This window comes from Ochotona curzoniae, unplaced genomic scaffold, assembly GCF_017591425.1.
Source record: "Ochotona curzoniae isolate NIBS_2020 unplaced genomic scaffold, NIBS_Ocur_1.0 contig_2699, whole genome shotgun sequence".
Lineage (NCBI taxonomy): Eukaryota > Metazoa > Chordata > Mammalia > Lagomorpha > Ochotonidae > Ochotona > Ochotona curzoniae.
In genome coordinates this window covers 9053530-9070000 of record NW_024465561.1, presented here as the reverse complement: position 1 = coordinate 9070000, position 16471 = coordinate 9053530, and the positions used below count along the sequence as shown (strand labels likewise).

The 16471-nt window shown below is 50.3% G+C and overlaps 1 protein-coding gene across 1 annotated transcript in view; it reads left to right on the top strand.

The window, feature by feature from the left end:
* ZNF536 (zinc finger protein 536) overlaps positions 1 to 16471 on the top strand; it is a 223674-nt gene that overhangs the window by 56580 nt on the left and 150623 nt on the right. Inside the window, exon 2 of the mRNA XM_040976678.1 lies at positions 14339 to 14491. Coding sequence (XP_040832612.1) covers positions 14339 to 14491 — 153 coding nt within the window. The remainder of the gene's footprint in view (positions 1 to 14338; positions 14492 to 16471) is intronic.

Genomic DNA, 16471 nt, shown 5'->3' with positions numbered 1-16471 from the left:
TGACCTGCTGTAGATACCTCTGCACCTGCCTCCCTCGTGTTGCACCTGGCATAGAGAGGCACTCTATACTCCATGAAGAACTCTCAGGCTACAGGAAGGTGCACCAGAGCAAGTGCACCTGCCCTGGATGCACTCACTAAGCAGGGAGGAGGCTGGGAAGTCCAAGGGTGCCTTGTTTTCTCCTTGGAGATGCTCAGCATTGAAATCCGTGCAGCAGATAACAGTGATGTCGTCCACAATGGAAAGATCAGCCAACATGTGTTTATTGAGAGGCTCTCTGGGCCAGCTCTGCGCTCAGCTTTGATGGTGGTTAGATGGGCAGACCCACAGGGGACTCTTGGTAAGCAGGCTTGACTAGAACATGGAAGAGAAATTAATGATCTATGTAGAGCAGCTGGCCACTGAGGTGAAAGGTTGGGAGCAGGTTCTGGGGAGTGGGCAGGTGCCAGGGAAGCCAGACGCTGGCGGAAATGAGGCACAGCCTGGGGAGCAGGAAGTGGCCGATCAGACATACCTCATAAGGCCAGAGAAGATGGGTGAAGACCAGGTGTGATGACAAAGGGAGAGTGTGGGGCCAGCAGGAGAGAGGGTGTCACTGTCCCCTTTCCTCCAGCTCAGTCACCATGACCTAGGAAGTGGCCTTCGCATTGCCTGGATCTCTGCTTGCTCTTTCTGATCACTGCCCCTTTGAAATTTGACTAGGGTTCTGGGCACACAGTTCAGCATTTCTGGATGCAATTTGGTATTATAGCAAAGAATCAAAGGGTACTCACTATCGCTTTAAAGGATGCCTCTTTCGCTCTTCCTCTCAGCACCTGACCCCACAATCATCGCTGGCTTTGAAATAATAGAGCCATCGTAATTATGAGAATTAGTCTAGAGGCTTCTGCCTTCTTTGCTCAACTGAGGTTATTAAGTCTGGTTTTGGGGTGGAAAGGGCATATGAGACCATCTCCGTTGAGCCAACAAACCCAGAAATCTGCCTGCAGGGTGCCAGCGGCCAGGTTCGGGAGGAGGAGGAGGCAGAGACTTCCACTGCTCAGCCTCGTGGGAGCGGGACCCAGACCTGGGATCGTGCACCATTTCTCAGAGTGGAAGGCATCAGAATTATCAGTGTTTGCAGAAAACCTGGCACGTGGAAGCCCCGTGGGACCGGACCTTTGCAATATCAGCGTTCCCATCATCTTCACACTCCACTGCCTGCTCCTTTCCAGAAACTTCTACACATCCGTGGCCTAGCAAGATGAGGAGCAGCTATTCTGTGGCCTTAGTGGCTTTGATACCAGCACACAGTTGCCAGCAGCAAGTTCTGGAACCTTCCTTTACAGGCAGCAGTGGGGGCAGGATCTGTGTGTCACCCTGGGCAGCAGGAGGGCAGAGGCTGCGCTCTCACGGAGGGCGGCTTGCGTGTTCTTAGAAGGTATTAAAGGAATAGAGTGGTAGTTAATGCACAACTCTTTCTTTGACTTAATTTATTATAATATATGTGGCTAAAATGTAGATCACACTGCTGGTTTGGATCTCCGTTTTGATTCCCAAAATTGCAATCATGATAGGTGGATTATAACCGTGCGTTAACATACAGATGAGGAAATACATTCCCAGGCAATTTTCCCCTAAGGAGATGTTGGAGGGTACGGGGCCGAGTTTTGAATAACCTTGCCAACACTGAGTTGTCGGTTGATGGGATGGGAGTCGGCATCACAGGGCCATATGTGTGTGTGGCTTTAAGCATTAGTGAGGGAAGCTTCCAGAGTCAACGGCGAAAGGGGTGTTCCACCGTAAAGAAAGTTCCCAGCCACTCATCAAGCGAAGCGATGTGGCCTTATCAGATTGTTATTCATTCAAAACAATAGCAAGTGCCTACTATGCCCTGGGCACCTTGAAAACTAGGAGGCCCAGGAGCAGTTGGGGAACGAGTTGGGGAAGAGGAGCCAGCAGGTGGGGCTTCTGGATAACAGGGACCTGGATAACAGGGAGTGCAGGCTGAGGGAATGGCAGGGGCAGCAGGCATTGCACAGGTAAGGAGCCGAACCCTCCTCCTCCTCGTAGCATTGCACATGTCTGCAAGAACATGTCTAGGCTGACATTTCTGCAAGCCAGACAGCCAGTGCAAGTGCCTAGGAGGCCTGATGTGCTGTCCCTGGCCCTCAGACTCTGCTTTCCTAGCCAGCAGTGGTCTACCCAGCCTGTGGCCACTCCTGTTGAGGTCTGTCTGCCCAAATCGTGCCATCCGACTCCCCCAGCCCAGCTCTGAGTAGGGCGGAGTGGCATGAGCGTTTCCAAGAGCCATGGCTTTGCTGAGAAACAGAACTGAATTTGTGGGTGGACACAGGGCCGTGGCCTGGCTGGGACAGGAGTGGACAGGGATGGGCTGGTGAGGGCAGGAGCTGCAGAAGCACGTGGGGCAGGTGAGACTCCAGCGACCTAGTTAATTTTTCTGCTCTTTTCAGAGGCATGTTGGTTGGGAAGTGTCTGATCTGTGGAAACTTGTGCTTGCTTCGGCAGCACATATACTGATCTGTGGAAACTTTTTACCCTCTGTGGTAGAGCCTGGGGGCAGCCACCTAGAGCCCCTGGAGCACTGGGCTGGTGTGGCAGAGGCCAAGGGCGTGGGGACTGAAGTAGACCGAGGTCAGGCGTCCTGTGTGCCACCTTGCTTCCCAGAGGGATGCCAGCTGCAGCCTGTTCCCTTTCCAGACACAGGGCACCCCAACTTGAGACCAGGCCACCATGCTTTAGGGGATCATAGGAGGAGAGCTAGGAACTCGACTGTCTTAATTATTAGGTCCTGAGGAAGCAAGGGTGACCCCTGCGGAGGGCCTGTCCACCATGCATTCACTCATGTGTTTGCTTCCTGCACCACGCCTGAGTGCCCACTGGGCACTCACTCAGTGCTAGCCCTTACCGGAGGAGTGAGTACTGTTTCGCAAACTCACAGGTGAGGCGGAATAGGGTGACCTGCCAAGTGAGGGTATCTCGGATGCCTCTTTGTGGGCCATCTCATTGGGTTTTCACAAGAAGCAGAAAAGCAGGTGCTGTCACCTCCATGTGGCAGGCAGATGGAGACTGGGAAAATTCACAAAGGCTTTATAAACATGGGGCCAGCTTGCCAGTCGTCCTAGGGCCAGCTGCATTCTCACTCCCCCTCGGCAACACCGTAAGATTTCAGGAGCGTGAAGGCTTTGCAAACCTACCACCTGGATTTAGGGGAAACCCTGCAATTCATCTGCTGTAAGCACTGCTCCCCAAGTCTCCGGGTTCACAGATGAGGAAAGCAAAGAAAGCCCAGGTGTGTGCAGAGTGCCACAGAGAGGGTAGCGGTGTCACATCGTGAGGTGCGAACAAACCTGAGTGTCCAAGGCTGTGGTGGGACAGGAAGCTGCCCGGCGCCCTGCCCGCTGCTGTGGGCTGGGGAGACTGCACGCTGAGGGCTCTGCGGACAATTTGTTCGGCTCCATGCTTTTCCAGTGCCCGCACAGTGCATTCCCATGCCTTTTGGGGCTCCTGGGAGGACACACTCATCTTGTCCCTCAGACCCTTGTTTCTGACCACACACAACGCCTTTGGATTCACATGTGGCATTTCCAGGGCCTGAAAACTGCCCCAAGAGAAATTCACCAGCATTTGACACACTGTTGCCCTTGAAGTGAACCCCGAACTCAGGTTATTTCCCTCGTCTACACATCCTTTCCTTCCCCCCGCCACCTGTCACCTTGTGCCCGGTGACCAGGGCACCAGCTGAGTGCTGGGGGTGTCCTCAGTGCTTCCCAGGCCAGAGGGACAGCAAAGTGGACACGCCTCACTCAGCTGGAGGAGTTTGCAGGACGGCCTGCTGGGGGCAGGAGCTAGCTCAGGAGACAGCCACCAAGAAGCCATCAGAGAAGGTCACTCCTTTGGCTGCTACATCAGAGGAAAATGAAGTTGCCTGTCTGGAAGTACCAGAAAAAAAAAAAACTCCCACTTCTGCCAACCTCTAGCAGAGGAAAGCAGCTGAAACTTTGCTCACAGTCATGTTGGCTCATGTCCATTTTCCTGAGACCCTGGGACAGCAGTCTTGCCAGGGCCAGGGCCAGGGACCAGGGGCCACAAGGGACACAAGGAACATGGGGTTGGGGACGCTGGCTTTGGCTTGTGTCCCTCTGCAGTGGCCCCAAGGGCAGCCCGGCTGGCTCCTTGGCTCCTCTGCCCTGCAGCCACAGCCAAGGCGGAAGGTTTTGTCTTTCAGACATCCACCAACTGAGCAACAGATTTCCAGAAAAATCTCTGTGCTGTGACCGACTGGCAGAGCTCGATAGATTTTTTTTTTTTTAATTTTTTGCTCATTTGTGCCTGTCAACAAATTCATTTATTAAAGCTACAAGGTAACGAAGGATTCAGTCTTTCATCTCCCCAAATTTTTAAATCTGGATCCAAGGAGAGTGTCTCCCTGGTAAAGGGTCTCCGACAGAGAAGGCTGGAGAAGTCAGCGTAGCTCAAAAATGGCAGGAACTTCAGGGCTGGCAATTGACACTTGTTTTCTGCCACTGTTTACTCTTCAATAAAAAATGCATATTTACCATAGCAACCTGCTGGTCACGTGGTGCCCTATCTTACACGCTCGCTCCCCTCTAAAACAGAATGGCTTCTTAAAGAAACACACACACCCCAACAGACATGGCTTGCCAGGCAGATTTGCATTTTTTTTTTCTACAGAAGCCTTCCTCCGCAGGATTTAATGTTAATAAACACGTCATTTTCAGAGACATCATTTTGGTCCCCTTGTCTTAAATTTTAGGACATTCATCCTGGAAATCCAAACCCAATGACTCTTGGAGGGGCTTTTGATTATCTGGAGGGCTCGCTCTTTATTTATTTCAATACAGCACTAAGCATATAGATATAGATATATAGATTTGTGTCCGCGCACGCCATCTATAAGCAGCAGCCATTAGCATCATCTGGAAGGGAGTTTGGTGTAGAATCTAACGACCTGCTGCTTCATCTGTGATTAAAGATTGTCATCTATGTGAAGCTCAATTGCAGCCGGAATGGCTTTTTCTGCTGTGAACTTGGGAGAATTGCCTGGGTTCTGAGCGCTGCGGAGGAACGCTCCTGGGAAGCAGCACAGCCCCCTCCTTCACGTGGCAAAACTGGGAGGCAGTGGGTGGGGGGGGGACACCCTGAGATCCAGGATCACATTCCTGAGTGCCAGGGTGACACAATCTCCCCCGCCCTCCCATTTTGTGCTTTGTACCTGGTCCAGGAGGACAAGCGGGGACCAATGAGAGAGGCCTCTGAGGACCAGGGGACAGTGAGGGAGACAGAGACCCTGGGACAGAGTCAGGGTTGGCTCACTTGCTGGAATTCCCAGCACAGAGTGCTGTGGCGCTGCTCTCCGGGTTGGGCTAGGGTCAGGGCTGGTGACACAGGTCTCTGTGGGTACGACAGCCTTGGGGCAGGACAGTGTGCCTGTGACCCCAGGGTGGGCAGTGGGGCTCATGGCTCTGAACTGGGCCTGTGGTTTAAAAAAATTCCTTTCAGCCACATACAGACCAATGTGCAAAATGAGGACGTAATGTGACCCTCAAGTGCTTTGGGGCACAGTCTGAGTATGGTGTGAGGCAGGGCTGTTGGCATGGCCAAGCGGCACCTGGGATGGCCATGATGCTGTGCCCCGGCCAACCCATCCGGCCGCCCGATGCACAGGAGCTGCTTCCTAGTGATCCATCATGGACGCCTTGGCACTGTCTGAATAGATTGCGTAAAATAGTGCGTGTGCCTCCCTCCCGTGCAAGCCATCGGCCCCGACTGTACGTACGCACACACGCTCTCACACGCAGGCTGGGTGAGGTAATTGCGGATCGTGTATCTCTTTGTTTCAGACACTTTTATAAAAGAGTATGTATTATGTATGGTGTGACCTTCAAATGTCAGGAATGTGTGGTGCAATAAACTGTCAATATTTGTGGTTATAAGGTACTAGATGACTTTTACAATAATTGGAACGGCTATATTAAAAGCTCCGATCACTCAGCTGGTTAAAGAGAACGACACCGGCCAGCGTTCTTCGGGGACTTGCCTTCTGCCAACTATTAAATGAAAGATATTGCAAGGTGCTTAAGATGTCTTCTTTGTTTAAAGAAGAATATGGCAAAACACCTCTCTGGGGGTGGTGTTATCTCCACATCATCCTTTCAGTGTGCGTGATTCCCAGGGGAAAAACTTAGCACCACAAGTTATGGTGACTGACCAAGTAAGTGCATCTTAAGGTTCCTTCTCGGTGTCATTTAGGTGAGAGTTCCTGCCGTGCCATCTCCTGGTGGCCCCCGTGCCCACTCATCCAGGAGGGATTGTAAATTATCTTAAGAGGATCTTAAAAGCTATAGGGTTTTTTTTTTTTTTTGAGAGAGAGAAAATAAATTACGTAGAAATCTTTAGGGAATTTATGCTTTAGTGAAAGTAGAAGGTTTTTTTTAGAGAAGTACTTAAATTGTAAAAAAAAAAAAAAAGGAAGGCATAACAAATGTTTTATAATGATTGTAATAGCAATTGGGTCATAGATTACTTTACAAACACCTATTTTCCTATGCTCTTCTATTGATTAATGTCTCTTCAACCTCATGTGAGCCTGCCACTGCTTGTGACAGCATGAGCTCCCTTCTAATCCAGGCACAGAAATGCCTCCCTCAGCAAGACGCCTCTGTCTCCTGTATATAACGGCTCGCTTATGGCCTCACGGATGAGGCTCGTCCTTCCAGCCACCTCCTCCAAGAAGTCTCCTTGGGTATCAATGCATCAAGCTTCAGTCCCTACTGGCACAGAAGGTGATGGAGCTCCTTTGGCATTCAGCTGGTGCCCAGGGTGTTCCCTGCCAGTCTTCCAGGCAGTCTGGAGTGGGTCTGCGCATCAAAGTCCAATCAACCTGCTTGCTATGTGTCTTTTGCCTGTTCAAGGATTTGTTGCTGCACATGTGTTCAGAACTGAGTGCCAAGCAGGTGTGGATGATGAAACACCTCTGGCGTTAAGTGGCCCCTACGAGCATGGGCAGTGAGCACCCCACTCGCAGGCTAACAGTGGTCTACAAAGGGTACTGTGTGCAAGCAGGATCTAAGCTGTCCTGAGAGCGGGCAGTTGGGGAGTTGGGTCAGATAGAAAGGTCAGAGGTAGGCTTCCTCCAGATACCTACGAGACCAGGGAGAAGTTTCCTTGTGGACTTTTGGAGAAGCAATGAGAGGGGCAAAGTCCTGAGTTGGGAACCATCCCTGGGTTGGGGCTATGGATGTGCAGCTGAGGTCAGGAAAGAAGGATGGTGCCAGAGCACTAGGTCAGGGCCACAGAGGAACGCTCCTGGAGCTCCTGGTGTGGAGGCAGAGCTTATCCCAAAAAAGCGATAAAACCTTGGGGCTGCTGCTCGACCACTCAGTTTGCAGGAGGTGTCAGTAACCTCATGCTAGCTCTGCTCCACAAGGCCACATCTCTGGGGGACTCTGCTTCCTGTCCTTGTTCAAGCCAGAGGGAAGAGAAAGTGTCAGCATTCAAAAGGCATGTTGTCCTTGATATCCTGGTCAGGGCTGGATCTGTGGACCCATCTCTGCCTGCTCATGGCCAGCCCACTCCTGGCCACAAGACCCTGGCAAGAATTGACCACCCGAGTGTCCTGGCCTTGGAGACTAGGGACTGGGAAGAGGCTGCTAATTCCAAAGGCAGAGAGAAGAGACCCGAGGGATGGTTCACCCATCAGCAAGTCAGTGCCATTCTCGCCTGATCATTAAGAAAGGGCTGACATGGGCCTGGCGCAATGGCGCAAGTGGTTAAGGTCCTCACCTTGCATGCCTGGGATCCCATATGGACGCCGGTTCTGGTCCCAGCAGCCTTGCTTCCCATCCAGCTCCCTGCCTGTGGCCCGGGAAAGCAGTCGAGGACGGCCCAAAGCTTTGGGACCCTGCACCCGTGTGGGAGACCCTGAAGAGGCTCCTGGCTTCGGATCGGCCGTTGCACTCACGTGGGGAGTGAATCATCAGACAGAGGATCTTCCTGTCTGTCTCTCCTCTCTGTATATCCCCACCTTTCCAATAAAAAATAAATAAATCTGAAAGAAAGAAAGAAAGAAAGAAAGAAAGAAAGAAAGAAAGAAAGAAAGAAAGAAAGAAAGAAAGAAAGAAAGAAAGAAAGAAAGAAAGAAAGAGAGAGAGAAAGAAAGAAAGAAAGGGTTGACACCAGAAACACTTTGGGCCCACAATGCTTGATCTGGAAGTCCCTCATGGTGTATTGCTGCAAGTGTAATTCACATGTTTCTGATTCATTTTCTCTTAACTTATCCAATGTTGCTTTAGAGGAGTTCTTCAAAATTCTAGAATCTGATATTTAAAAATAAATTTTAGCAGTTTAGTAGTCTAGTTCTCCAATTCCAACACTCCCCTTTTACCAAAAGTCAATGGGCTCCTGCTCAGCTTTGAGCTGGGGTTGGAGAGAAGCACAGCAGCCCAAAGCTGCATCCCCTTGTCCACTCCACACCCACCCAAGGCCCCGCCCAGCACCACATTCCCGGTCACCAAAGAGGAGATTGGCTATTGCCTTCTCACAAATGGACATCCTTTCCTACAGTAGCTCTCCAAACGAATGCTCGCTGCCCTCTGCATTAATGTGGCGCTATTGGCCTTGACTCTATGGCTGTTATAATACTGAGAACTTGGATGCAACAATCCAGGCAACAAGTGGGTGCCGAGTTAGGCTCTGGCTGCACCTTGAGCGAGTTCAGTAGAAGTATTTACAGTAACATTAGACTGTTACACATACAATTAATTTAAATTTTTTTTTTCAAATGAAAGGCATCCTTTCTATCATCTGATCAGGGCTAAGCTGAAGTCCTTCATTTAAAATTTTTCAAGATAAGGGACATGCCAGGCTTGCAAGAGCAACTGCACATTCCTCTGAGCTTATTCTGAAGTAGTGGTGACTGCTCAGCCCCGAGAAGATCCAGGAGTGTCAGTGCATGTGGGCAGCCACATGAAGGGAGTGGCGACTTCCAGGGATCCTATGGCCTTGCCTCCTCACCCCGTGCTCTCCACAAATAGTTCTTTCCCTTCATTAATGAAGTGAGAGCCCACGCGTTGGAGCTGCTCTTTGCACAAGGCAGACTTTCAGAATTAACTGACAACTCACCTGGGGAAACGTATTTACTGTTATAGTGGAACTTCTGCAGGCGTTAGAATATCGTAGCATTTTATGCAAGGGAGTGGTAAGTGCCCGAAGGAGCGGAGAGCTGCCGTACACAGTGTGGTTGCTGGGTAGCTCGCTGTGTAAGCTTGCTCACCAGTGATGTCGCACACGGACGGCAGCAGCATCTGGATGCTGCTGTCTCCTGGAAATCTTTCCCTAATGCACTCAGGGATGCCCGAGGGGCAAGCCTACCTGGCAGTTGGGATAAAGGGAGAGTTGAGAATCCAAGTTCGAGTTCACAAGAATACTCTGCTCCTTTTGAGCTCCGTATCTGGCTCTTACCACTCTCCCATGCCATGAATCAGGACTCTCTGGGAGACCACGGCTAAACCTGAAGACCTCCCAAGTTACTCTAAGTTGGTTCCCGATCTTCTCTCACAGTGGCCACCCTCTGTCACAACCACCTGAGGTTGAGGTCTCATCCACACACTCTGCAGAGGTTCAGCCCCTGCCCTGCCTGACAACTCAGGGACCAGGTGATATTCCAGCATCCTCACCTGTCACTGGCAAGATTTGGGTGGCTAGAGGAGAAGGCATAAGTACATGTTCTCTGCTTCCCTTACCCGTTGGGCCAGAACTTGTAGGAGGGAGAAATATTCCAAGTCAAAGGCAAGAAATTAAAACAAACAAACAAACAAACAAAAAACCCCGATGTTCAACGCAATCTATAAACTGTCAGACAGAAAAGATTACAGATGCAATTTTTGTCCTGCCCCTTCCTTTCTTCCGCTTGCTTCCGGGAATGGTCTAGGAAGGGCTTGTCTGCCTGTCACCAGGGGCCACTGGCTGCCCCTCATTGGCCAACTGTGTAGGGCACCAGGCCAAGCAATGGGGCTGGCTCCTGAAATCTTTGTCCAGAGGGACCAGTGCAAGGCTTTTACCCGTCGGGTACAGCGAGACTCGTGAGAGCATCGCGTGCCCCCCACCCCCACCTCTTGGGCTTCTGTGGTTTGACTGGGTCACACATAGCTTGGTTGCATGCAGCAACGCCCAGCAGGCGCAGGCGTAGAACCACCTCCGGGGCCTCGCCAGGGAGCGGCTGGGCTGGAGTGCCTCGACCCTCCCTGCACTTGGCTCTCAGCTTCTCTGGACGTTTCCTGGGACCACCCAGCAACCCCAACATCAGTGGCTCTGAGTTTGTTTTTTTAGGAGGATTAGTCTCCGAGTAAACGCTTAGGCCTTCTGCTGGCCCTTCCAAAAAAAGAAAAAAAAAATCCCGTTTCTGTATAAAGTGAAAATTAGACTATTAAATCTGCAGAGAAAGCTGTTTATCTTACAAATGTATTCTTTTTATTGGGCCACACATATCTGAGATAGAGAGATAAAAGGAAGGCAGACACAGACCATCACTTCGACTGACAAGCAGTCAGGCCAAGCTTGTCTTGAGCTTCTGCAAGAAGTTCAAGAGAATTGCATCGTCTTGCATCTGAGTTTATCTAGAATGTTCTCTGGGCCCAGAGCCCTGGTAGATACATAAGCCTTCTCATCCTTCTCTCTAGCCTGCCCCTTCACCCCTTTTTAGCAGCTGCCACTTGGCTGCTGCTCCCAGCTGGGCTTAGCCAGGGAGCTTTGGGGAGGAAAGGGCAGATCACAGAGCAGGGGAACCTGCAGGAAGTGAACTTCAGAAGTCTTGGACCTGCCTACCTCTGTCATGAAGCCAGAATCAGGACACTTAAGAAGTTGTGTTTATCATGCAGATTGACAGCTATGGGCCAGCTTAGTGAAACTACCTGCTTAAATATATTGCAAGGAACACTCAGACAGAATTTCAATCAGCCACATCACTGTTTCCAGCTGACCCCAGTGAAGCCAGAAAGAGGAAAGCGAGGCAATGCCACTGATAGGGGAAATGCAAGGTTTGGGTGTTGGAATGAGGTGTGGGGCTGGGGTGGGACCTGGCTGTTTAAGCCTGTTGTGGTTGACTTGGTACTAGTTTCCGCTCCGTCTGGCAGCAGTCCCAGGTCCCCTGGAGGGACAATACTTTTTTTCTGCCTATTTTCTCTTACCAAGAAGCCCTCCTGGAGGTCAAGGTTGTGAGACTGGGGGAGTCTGCAAAGTCAGCATACCAGATGAGTATCCATGTGTGTCCTGGATGTTGCATTTCCAATCCAGCTTCCAGCTAATGTACCTGGGAAAGCAGTGCAAGATGGCCCCTGCATCCAGCTAGGACACGTAGCTGAAGCTCCCAGCAAATGGCTTTGGCCTGGTCAGTCCTGACTGCTGCTGTGGCCATTTGGGGGTGTGAACCAGCAGATGAAAGATCTCTCTCTTTGTGTCTGTCTTTCTCTGTAACTCTGCCTAAAAATAAAGAGAAGCCATCCTCACAGCTCCCACGTTCATCTGGATGTTGAATCTTGTGCCTGGAGGGTCAGACTGTGCATGGAGAAAGGCCTACTTCTCTTTGTACACGATTCTAAGATGAAGATCTGGCTCATTTTGTCCCATGGACATAAAGGCGCTGCCAAAAGTTATTTGGAGATTTAACCCACCACCCGGGATGCCGGCATACCATAGCAGAGCTCCTGTTCCAGTCCTGGCTTCCCTCCTTCCCAAGAAGCTCCCTGCCGATGTGACTGGGAGGAAAGCAGTAGATGTTCCACGTCCTTGGGTCCTTGGGTCCCTGTCACCAAGTGAGAGACTCTGATGAAAATCCAGGTTCCTGGCTTCAACCTGACCCCAGCCATTGCAGGCATCTGGGGAGTAGACCAGCCAATGAAAGAGTCTCTCTCTCTTTCTCTCTCTCTCTCTCAGTCAGCCCCTGCCTTCCTTACTCCCTTTTTGTCACTTTGCCTTTTAAATCAATAAAACAATTATTTTTAAAAAGTGAATAGAAGTGAAATTAAAAGGTGAAGTTTATTTGGGTGTAATGCCTTTTAAAATCCATGCGTAGGAGGGAATCTCCAAATAGCTTCTGAGAAATGTGTTTTACAAAGAACAAAGTCTGAATGGTTTTCAAACTCTTCACATCCAAAGAAATTTGTGGTTTATTGCTATTTGTGAAGATTTTCTTTATTTATTCAAGAGATAGGAATAGAGAGGCTAGGAGCTTCATCCATTGGCTCATTTCCTAAATTCCCACAGTGACTGGGGCTCAGGCAGAGCCAACCTGGGTGATGGGAACGTAATACAGGCCTTGCCTGTGAGCTCAAGAGCCCAATTACTCAAGCTGTCACTGCTGCCTCCTAGCTCTGCGTGAGCAGGAAGCTGAAGACAGAGGCAGGAGCTGGGCCAGGCACTCGGATGTGCTATGCGGGTGTCTTGACCCGCGCCGTAACCTCTAGGCTAAACCCCTGCCTCTAACTTTATCTTTTACATCCATTTCTTGGGGGTCGGCATGGTGGTAGGACAAACTAGGCTCCTCCTGAAGCACCAGCATCTCATGTGGCCATCAGTTCAAGACCTGGCTGCTCCACTTCCAATCCAACTGCCTGTCAGCGCACTGGGAGAAAAACAGAAGAAGGTGGCCCAACTCCTTTGTGGGAGACTTAGAAGAAGCTCCTGGCTCCTGGCTTTGGTCCGATGTAACTCTAGCCTTTTGTGGCCATTTGGGGAGTGAATCAGCAGGTGGAAGACCTCTCTCTTTGACTCTCTCCCTCTATAACGCTGCTTTTCAAATAAAAATAAAGAAATCTTTTTTTAAAAAAAAATCCATTTCCCCAAATTGAACTGGAGCTTCTTAGTAGCTCTTCCAGCAGTGGATGGAAGGGGTGGGAACAGGCTTCACAGTGATCCTTCCTGGGACACTTCCAGGCTGCTGATCTGGGCCCTGTCTGCATGCAGAGGGTGCTGTGCAAGCCAGAGGGCCTCCATGTTGCTGGGTGCAGACTCCCAGGTAGAATCACTTCATGAATCACAGCATGAGCTGTCCCTCACCTCTGGCCTGGCCTGTCAGTCTGTCCCTTTTGGGTGTGAGTAGAGAAATGAACATCTTCCTTTGCTTGGAAGGTTCCGGTTGAAGGCATTCTCCGCACAACTCACAGATCTGCTCATTTTCCCCAGAAGGTTCTCTTGTGCTCAGAGAGGGATTTCTCATGAGGGTTGGCAGCCACGGCGAGGACCCTGTTAGGCTTGGGATCCTGGAGTTCCTGCTGAGCCATCAGCTGCCAGCTCTGAGGGGGCAGAAAAATGAGACCGAAGAAGGCTCTTGCCTCCCTCCTGTGAGACGCAAGCCTCATCCCTTGTCCTGCCCCCTGATGCCATCTCTCCAGTGCTGTGATGTCAAGGCCTGGGGTACTGTGATAACGTATCCTCCAAGCACAAGATATTTTCCCAGTTTTATTTACTATTATGTCCCACCATTTCTGTGCAGAAGGCAACCGTATGTAAATTTTATTCCACTTTCTAATGGTTTGGGTTACACAACAAATAACAGCAAGAAGGAAAATTTGTATTGATACTTTACATGAGGAAGGTCTCAAGTCGCTGCACGGAGATTTAGATGCCGTGCTCTGACTTTATGGGAGTTTTGCAGCTGAGTTTCTGCACATGACTTTGAATTTGTCACTATGTGTTTATCATGGGCTAATTGTGGAACCACATTTCCATACTTTTTCTTCTCCCTTTCATGAGCTTATGCCAGCCAGCGATGGATACGAGACTCTACCAGGGAGAAATGATCAGTTTGGGATAATTTTCTTTCCTGTCCCAAAATAGCTGTGTGTCTGCGTGTCGTGGGGAGTCAGACGAGAGACCGTCTTTATCCATTTGTTGCGTGATTTGCTGTGAATCCGATTTGGGGACCACAATGAATTCTCCAGCTAGCCTGGTCGTTGAAACTTACCAGATTCCAAAAACACCAACATTTTGAAACTTTTGGAAAAAAAAATTATTTAATAAGAACTTAGCAAAAAAAGAGAGAAGAAATCAAGCCAGCTGCTGACACAGCTGTTTCTCTTCTTGCTTAATTCCGTTCGATATAAAGGTACCATATGCTGCTTAAGATGATGATAGAGAAGATGAAATAATTTAAGAGAATAACGAGAAAATACATGAATTGTCAGCATTCTGTCAGCGTGAAAGAACGGAGCAGGCAGGTGTGATATTGACATGTTTAACTTTGTGTGGTGGTAGCAGTTTGGGTGCGAACGACTCCTGACATGTGCTGAAGTCATGTGCGAACATTTCTCCTCCACTGCAGACATGGGTGAGGAGCCTGGGAGATCCACCAGCGTCCAGCAGCCGGCACTGCTGCGCGACAGGAGCCTGGGCTCGGCCATGAAGGACTGCCCGTACTGCGGGAAAACCTTCCGAACGTCCCACCACCTTAAGGTCCACCTGAGGATACACACAGGTGAGAGTCCGGCTGCTTCCCCGGGACACAGCTCGGAGCAGGAGGAGGAAGGAGGAGGAGGAGGCCCTGGTCTAACCGTGATCCTGGCCCCAGGTCCATGTGTGCTGGAAAGTTCTCCAAAGGCCGGGTTAGGTGCCACTGTGTGATCAGAGCTGACCCTGACTTGCCGCTGTGTTACACAAAGGATGCTTGGATGGGCCAAAGGACACCCTTGTGGTCCAAGCCTGGGGTTATGACACTGTCTCTGACTCCAGAACATTCTGTAGTATTTAACGAGGCTAACTCCATATAGGAGTCTTTGGAGCATCAACAGATGAGTCCAGTGCATTTTCTCTCGAGAGCAGAAGGACAAGGAGAGAGCTCCCCAGTATCCATACGCTCCACAACTTTTGGGCCAGCCTGGATTCTAATCCTGAGCCTCAGATGGGACATACAGAGTCAGCCCTACCCATGCTGCATGGGTGGAGGTCTGACAGCTCGAGATACCAGGAAGCGGGTAGGGGTGGCTCCTGGACCTCTGTGGCCTCTCTGTGACCAGTGCCATGCCAGGCCCTTGCCACCACAGCTTATTTTTCCTTCCCCTTTAAAAAAGATACGTTTTGGATGACTTTGAAGTCCAGAGCAGGGACAATCTTATCACATGTTGACACAGGGGTTTCTGATTCTATTATATAGGGGATCTTATTATTTTTTTAGACTTATTTATTTTTATTAGAAAGGCAGATTTTTACAGAAAGAAGGAGAGACAGAAAGATCTTCCATCTGCTGGTTCACTCCTCAACTGGCTGCAGTGGCCGGAGCTGAGCTTATCTGAAGCCAGGAGCATCTTCTAGGTCTCCCACGTGGGTGCAAGGTCCTCGGGCTTTGGACTGTCCTCGACTGCTTTCCCAGGCCACAAGCAGGGAGCTGGGTGGGAAGTGGAGCAGCCAGGACGTCAACTGGTGCCCAGAAGGGATGCTGGCATTTGAAGGTGGAGGTTTAGCCGACTGAACCATCATGCCAGGCCCACAACCAGGACCTCTTTGTCCTTCTGCCTTACCCAGTAACCATCACTCCTTCCGGCTCTTCTGTAAGATATCCGCACATTGCCAATACAAGAAAAAAAAAATCTATCTGAGATATGGACACCTCCATTTTCTTTGATTTTTCTCCTGACACTTTATCTATTGGAATATGAGCTGCTTCAGAGGATAGACAAATATGCCATCTATTTTCAAAAATAATTGTGGTGTATTTCCCAAGGAATCAATAGCGAGCGGGGTTGGGCTGGGGATATGAAGTGTGCAGGGGCCAGGGGAGCGTCGCGGGGTTGGGGGAACCTCACCTGGAACGCCACAAGTGCCCACAGAGCTTCCTGACAGCCAGAGTGGCCATGAGGACAAGTAGCTGTGTGTCCCAAGCTGCCTCAGTGTTCGTTGGAGTGAGCATGAGGACAGTAGCTGTGTGTCCCAGGATGCCTCAGTGTTCGTTGGGCTGTGGTTCCCCATCCTTACTCTTGCTGACTATGCCACTCATGGAGTTATCCCAGGCAAACAGGAATCAGATCCAGGCACTCACCCCATGACCCCACCTCCCTCCCAACCCTGTCTTGCAACATTCTTCATCCTCTTCACTTTCAAAAACAGCCCTGCCATTGCCTGGTACTGATGTTCGTTCCTGTTGCAGAACCCGGGCGTGCACCTGTCACTCCCTCCACCGAGATGTTCTTCCTCTAACTGGTCCCTGCAGGCTTGGCTGTACTGGAGTCTGTTCATGGAGACGTCTCCCTGCAGCCCTATCTCATTGACTTCCCCCCACCACCACTACCCCACCTCCTTCCTGCTTTATTTTCCTCCTAAGCATGAAATTCTCTTGTCCAGGTCAATTATTCGTTTCCCTGTGTGTTGTTTGTCTCCCGCCAAGCAGGATCTAAGATTTGTGAGGGTGGCGCTGTTGTCCATCTTCTTAATTGCCATCATTTCCGTGACCCCAGGGCTTGCA